Raw genomic sequence first — 6,959 nt, forward strand, 5'->3', positions numbered from 1 at the left:
CTTCTCAAATACTTCCCTTAGAGAAGTATGGGGGGTATATAGGACACACAAGGAAAGGGGAGGGTTAGGAGATACAGGAACACACCGTGAGAGACACCGTGTTTCATCAGTGAAACATATGTTTGCAAGGGTTATGTGGTTGAATTTATTGATTATAGAAGTGTTTTAACTAATTAGTTTCGTTAATTAGCGGTTTTCTATATTTTATTTATTGAAATTAATTGAATTTTTTCTGTTTTTATTTTATTTTGTTTTATTCTAAGACATTTATATAGTTTATAATTTCCGTGTACTTGTTTATTTAACTAATTAATTTTTTTTTTTGTTTTTGATTCGTTTAATTAGTTAATTGATTTTTGTTTTGATTCATTTTAATTAGTTAATTGATTTTTGTTTTGATTCATTTTAATTAGTTAATTGATTTTTGTTTTGATTCAATAAGTACCAGATCCTATTTATTACACGTATATTATAAGTTATATTACATATGCTATAGTTTATCACAGATTCATTATTTTTGACTATGTGAACTTATTAATACCGAATGTATTTTTGGAAACTATCACTAACCATAAGAGAAAAAGGGGCGGAGCCTGAGGCTGACTATAAATACCCGAACGAATTAGAATATTATTTCATAATGTTTCCTTTTTCTTTACTATGAGTGACGTTTTTTTTTCTTTCTTGGAAAACTCTTTGAGTTTTCATTGTTTTAAATATGTTATCTTTCCGTAAATCATCTTTGAATACGAAATCCAGTCAAAATTCTTGTGTTTTTTACAACAGGAAAACCAACGCAATGTCATCAACATCAGCCAATGATCGAGAGGTTTCTCCAACCAGAGATCAAGAGACTTCTGAGATAGTTGCGTACATCAAATCAATTAGTGCTAATATTTTATCTCAAGAGGTGAACTACAAGTAACTTAACAACTCTTACGTTTCTTATTTTTTCAGGAACTCAACAAGAAAGCAGTGACGATTTTGAGAAAAACAACAGAAGAAGCACGAGGAGCCTTCCAGGGATCAGTAGTCACAGTCAAACTGTTTGTAGAACTCTCACGAGTAATAACTGTTCATCCGTTGGGCCCTGAAGCATTTGGAGAATGTGTTCATCAGCTTACCAATGACCACAATCCATTTGATATCTCCAATCGTACACATGTATCAGTTGCTTTTGAATCCACTCATTCTGCTGTACCACTCGCTAGCTTCTTCAAAAGCCTTAACGAAATAACACCTGAAACAATTGTGGACTGCCTGGCTGAAAGTGATCAATGTCTCGAACTGGACATACCAAGAGTGTCAATCATTTTCACATATATTCGGTCACCGTTTTGATTTCCTTATACTGTGTTGCTGTTTGACAAATAAACATTTTATTGAAAGTATTCTTTGTTTGTGTTTAAAAAAAAACACACACTAATGTAGTTTTCATCCATCTCTGAGTATCGTTGTAAACAACTTTGCGTGAAAAGTTGTCTGACTTTTTAAAGTTGTGCTGTGCATGTTTCCAAGTTTATATGGGATGTCACGTGATATTCACATGACTTCAAAACAGAAGAACTCTGGAAATAACAAAAAAAAAAATCAATACTTTATTCTGAGCAAGCAAATTTTTAAGATAAAAATTACCTAGAGATATGTACTGAATTTCTCTTGAATATTCAACAGACAATACAATACACCAAAAAGAATATAGTCAAACATTTTTCTTCTGAGCAATAAGAAATTATTGTGAAACTACAGTGTAGTTTTGTGAACTGAGACTACCACGTGACCAGAACAATTAAAGATCAAAAGATCAAAGATCAAACATTAATAAATAATTATGCAATCTCGGAAGTATAGAAAACAATCATCAAATTAATTACTTTAATGATTATAGTGAAAAGTGACAAAACAAGCTTTTTTAGACAAAACACGGTAAAAGCACCAAAAAATGGTATATTGTGATGATTCGTACAATTTTTGACATGTTCGGAGGGTAGAGGTCACTATATAAGACACTGAAAGTCTGGTTTCCGTCATTCATTCACACTCTATCAGAGTGTGACCGTGAGCTCTCTTCCGCTCTCTAATTATTTTGTTATTTTACTTTCTATTTACTGTGCTTGGAAATGCATAATTCATCGACAGCAGAAGGATTCATCTTCGAGGTAGCTATTAATACATTAATATTTTCATAAAATTGTAAGTGTTTAGGAACAAGTGGGAGGTGCCAGAGTTCGTTTGATAAGTAAAAATGTTAAGAAAGCAGAAGGACGTTTTCGTGGAATTGTGGAACTAGTGACACTCTCCATCGAGTTACCTACAACTATGACATCTCACCCCCAAGCAGCCGAACTATTTTCGGAAACATTGGTGGAACTAGCAAAGAGGCACGACCCATTCAAAACTACGAATACAATGGTTGGAATAGGGATAGATTCAGAAGAGAACCCAACTTCAATCATAGGCATACCACTTCGAGAAATCAGAAAAGTCACCACTGAGGAAATTGTTACAAATCTGAGCAGAATTTCGCAATCAAATAAGTCACCACTCGAACTGGATATTCCGAAGCTTGTTGTAACATTTACATACGTGAACCCTCAAACCGGAAGTGGAAAACGAAAGTTCGACACAGGATCGATATTGGAACTGACGGCTTTTGAAAAGCGACAAAAGCTTGAAGAGTTAGACAAGGATCTTTTCAATGATACGGAAACGAACAAAGCAAAACTAACAAGGTCGAATATTATGCCAAACGAAGGTAAAGTTTCAAATAATCGTACACTTTAATTAAATAAATATTACAGTTCTCGACGATTGTCTGCCACATGCGCTCTATCAAGCTCAAATGTATTATGAGTGGAAACACTGTCAATCATTAGAGAATTTGAGGAGATACCGTGATTCGATCCGAAAAACGTATAAACACCCAGGAATCTGTACTCATGTTTATGAGACAGTTCAGAAAATGAAAGAAGTAAGTTAACGAAAAAAAAAAGATGATTTTCGATAGAATAAATACAAATACAACGAAAACATATAATTCCTTCAATCAATTTATTTTCCAGAAGGTTGGAATGGTAAAATCAAACAATTTCGATCGCCTGGACATAGAACAATTCCAAAAGTCTGTGTTTGCGGGACAATACCAAATCACGTGTTTTGTCAAAACATCCAAAGTACCTTACTATGTTGGCCCATACCTCGGACCAGGAAAACAACTGGTTTTATATCTAAACGATGGTCATTATAGTGGAGTGAGAAGTGTTTGTGCATTACTGAAGACACGGTTTTACTGTTTTCTATGCAACACAAGGTGCCGAGATGCATCATCTCACTACAGTTGCCCACTGATTCATCGGTTGTGTGGTAAATCAAACTGTCCAAAAACAAAGAAAGGAGAAGAAATTAGATGTGAATCATGCACAGTACTTTTTCATTCCCAAGAATGCTATGATAACCACAGGAAAAAAGGTAATGTGAAATGTGAATATCCAACATGTGTATTGTATTCTTACAGGACCAAATGGAGGAAAAAGTTGTTGTGATTATACGAAGGCTTGTAAGAAGTGTAACGGTATATACTATACGAATAAAAATAAAGATGCCCACAAATGTGGCGAGAAGTGGTGTTATCGATGTAACTGTAAGAGAACCAAAAAACATGATTGTTTTATGCCGAAGTCAATCAAGAATGAGAAGAAACTAACTAGACAACGAGTGTACTTTGACATAGAGGTAGTGTATATTTGTATAAATGTTTTAACTGTTTTAAAATTTCAGAGTAGAGCAGATGAAAAGACAGGACAACAACACCCAGTTCTATTTGTTGCTTTGCGGTGCTGTCCAAATTGTTCAACAGTAATTCCAAAGGATGTCAGCATAACTAAAAAAGAAATATGCGAAAAATGTGCTCCTGATGGTCGTTTGAAGATAATAGAATGCATTTCACAACGTAATAGAGATGTAAATGTAGCTCAAGAACTAACGAAATGGCTTTTTGGGGATCATCACAGAGGTAGAGTGGTAGTAGCCCACAATGCATCGGGGTGAGTTTAAATTAAATGTTTTTCAACCTTATATTGGTTTTTAGATATGACGCACAATTCATACTCGAACAGATGATTTCAAGCAACAAAGCAACACCGAAACTGATTCTGGAAGGAACAAAATTAATTTTTATGGAGCATAATGGTGTACGACTGTTGGACTCTATGAAGTTTTTAACGATGAGTCTCGCAGCTATGGGAAAAGCTTTTGAAATTGACTCAGTCAAAGGGTAAGAAAACATTAATTATCAATTTACACATTCGTAATTTTCAGAGATTTCCCGGTACTTTTTATCAAACCAGATCATTACGATTATGATGCCAACATCCCAGATGAGAAGTGGTATGATCTGAACAACAAAACATCCGCTGTCAAAAAACAAATACTAAGTTTTTTGGAAAGTCAGAAAAATATTCCTCAGAAGTTCAATTTCTATAACGAAATTGTGAAGTATTGTTACAATGATGTCTATATTCTATCGAAGGCAATGAACATTTTCGAAACAGAATTTGAACAAATGACCAACGTGTGTCTGTTAGAGGTAAAAAATAGCTAGTAATATACCTTATACGGTATTTATTTATTACAGGAATCTACTACAGCTGCGTCAGCTGCGGCATTGGTGTTTAGAAGGAATCATCTTGACCCAGCAAAACCCATAGTCCTTGATGAAAAACCATCTGTTTCGAAAACCAGCTCGGTTGTCAGTCAGAAATATCTCGCATGGTTCAGTCAAAAAGAAGGAGTACAAGTTAACATGTCGACAACTTATGGGGAAGAAAAGGTTGAAATAAATTCTAAGAATAACTAAAAACTGATAATTTACAGATTGGTAAATATAGAGTAGACGGTTTTGTACCACCGTGTGAAAAATATCCAAAAGGTTTGGTAATCGAATTTCAAGTAAGTTGCCACTTATACTATAGTATTGCATTACATTAGTTGCAGGGATGTTATTGGCATGCTCATGATTGTACGTACGCTGAAGAATCTGTGATATCTGGTGAAAGTGCAAGAGATATCAGAGCAAGAGACGAGGCAAGATTTGAAGACTTAAAACAAATACATCCAGTAAAGGTAGTATGGGAATGTGAAGTAAATCAAGAACTTCTCAAAGATAGTGAAATGGCAAAGTTTTTTGAAGAGTATGAGCCTGTGGTATGTACATAGAAAAGAAAAAAAAATTTAAACTATACCATTTAAGGGAATACTCCATTGTGAAAAGTCACTTGTGGGTGGAAGAACAGAAGTGTATCGCTTGCATGCTAACAATGTCCGTCAGTTTCTTCGTTACTTGGATGTGGTGAGGTAGGATATTTTAAAACAATCAATATTTTTACAGATTTTCTTTGAAAATACTTTTTACAGTCTTTACCCCACTGTAATGAAACACGAAGCATTCCCAATTGGATCACCGGAAAACGTTCAAAGAAAAGACATGAAAAGTGTGATGACGAAACCAGATGATATACCATTTCGAGGATTCTTGAGTTGTAGAGTATTGCCTCCAAAGAATTTGAAACTTCCAATACTCCCAATGAAACTATCGGGAAAACTACTTTTTTGTCTTTGCAAGAGTAAGAACAACATTTAATTTTCAATTCAAAGTAGTTATATTTTCAGAATGTGCTGTTGGAATGTGTAATCAGGAATGCAAACACAGTGACGAAGAAAGGTCTTTCAATGGTACCTTTACAACCATTGAACTCCAAAAAGCTCTAAGCTTGGGTTATATCATAACCGACATTTATCACGTGAGTTCCATAAATTCCTATTTAAACTCCAAATATTTCATACTTTGTAGGGTTTGAAGTATAATCATTGGGTACAAAACGATGAAAAAGGTGAAGGTGGACTCTTCACGTCTTATATAAATCAGATGATGGAAGAAAAAATTGTAAGTTTTCATACAACATTCAACATTTTTTAGATAGAAAGGGATTATTTCAGTATAGTTCCGGTTGGCCTTCAAATGTCAAGACCGATGAAGAGAAGGAAGCATTCATTAAAGCTTATTTGGAAAAGGAACACATCCACCTGACTGACCGAAGACGCTTCAAGAAAAACCCAGGAAAACGTGCCGTAGCTAAACTGATGCTCAATTCATTGGTAATAATTTGTCTTATTGCCTTTTCTAATTGTATAATTTTGCAGTGGGGTAAATTTGCACAGAATGTCGATCGAGAAACTACAACAATCATCACTGATCCGTGCGAGTTTTGGAATCTGGTGTATGACACCAGTGTAGTTATTTCCATCGTCCGATGTGTAAATGATGTTCTTGTTGTTAAACATCGAAAACAACAGGAAACACTCCAGAGTTTGAAGACTAGTGCCATGCAACTTGCATCCTACACAACATCTTATGCCCGTCTTCGACTTTACCGATTTATGGAAATGGTTGGTGGAGAAAACATAATCTACACAGGTTTGTTATTGCGAAATACCTCAAAAATATATTTTGTATTTTCACAGACACTGATTCCATCATCTACGCAGTACCGGAAGGCACAAAAGACCCGTTGGAAATGGAAGTTGGACCTTATCTCGGACAGCTTACTGACGAACTAAGCGGCGAGATGACGGAGTTTGTCAGTCTAGGACCAAAGACTTATTGCTACAGAGACCTAATGAAAAACAATGAAGAGAAGATTGTCAGAAAGGCCAAAGGAATAACGATGAGCTCACAGGTAGAGAAGTATGTAAACTTTGAAATGATGAGAGCGATGGTCGATGAAGCCATCAATAACACCGGAGAGCGAACGGAACATCTTCTACCTCAACACACTATTCGTAGAGATAACTCTAACAAAATGTATAGTAAAAACACTGAAAAGGTATTTAAGTATACATTTAACAAGAGAAGACTCTTAGGCGATGGGACTACATTGCCATTTGGTTACTGTCAACTTTGA

At 35.1% G+C, this 6,959-nt stretch overlaps 2 protein-coding genes across 2 annotated transcripts; both read left to right on the top strand.

Annotated features, from left to right (window-relative positions):
- Positions 1 to 799: 799 nt before the first annotated feature.
- GCK72_021643 (uncharacterized protein) lies at positions 800 to 1,341 on the top strand (the record flags this gene model as incomplete). The annotated part of the gene is made up of 2 exons (XM_053734395.1): positions 800 to 910; positions 958 to 1,341. 2 exons carry the CDS (start codon positions 800 to 802, stop codon positions 1,339 to 1,341), a joined length of 495 nt encoding a protein of 164 aa, XP_053583308.1.
- A 779-nt stretch (positions 1,342 to 2,120) lies between these two features.
- GCK72_021644 (uncharacterized protein) lies at positions 2,121 to 6,959 on the top strand (the record flags this gene model as incomplete). The annotated part of the gene is made up of 18 exons (XM_053734396.1): positions 2,121 to 2,159; positions 2,206 to 2,755; positions 2,802 to 2,971; positions 3,063 to 3,468; positions 3,515 to 3,732; positions 3,778 to 4,043; positions 4,088 to 4,273; positions 4,318 to 4,585; positions 4,634 to 4,828; positions 4,873 to 4,947; positions 4,993 to 5,202; positions 5,249 to 5,352; positions 5,413 to 5,621; positions 5,668 to 5,798; positions 5,849 to 5,941; positions 5,995 to 6,153; positions 6,199 to 6,472; positions 6,520 to 6,959. 18 exons carry the CDS (start codon positions 2,121 to 2,123, stop codon positions 6,957 to 6,959), a joined length of 3,993 nt encoding a protein of 1,330 aa, XP_053583309.1.

Source organism: Caenorhabditis remanei, chromosome V (assembly GCF_010183535.1).
Source record: "Caenorhabditis remanei strain PX506 chromosome V, whole genome shotgun sequence".
In the NCBI taxonomy this organism is placed as follows: domain Eukaryota; kingdom Metazoa; phylum Nematoda; class Chromadorea; order Rhabditida; family Rhabditidae; genus Caenorhabditis; species Caenorhabditis remanei.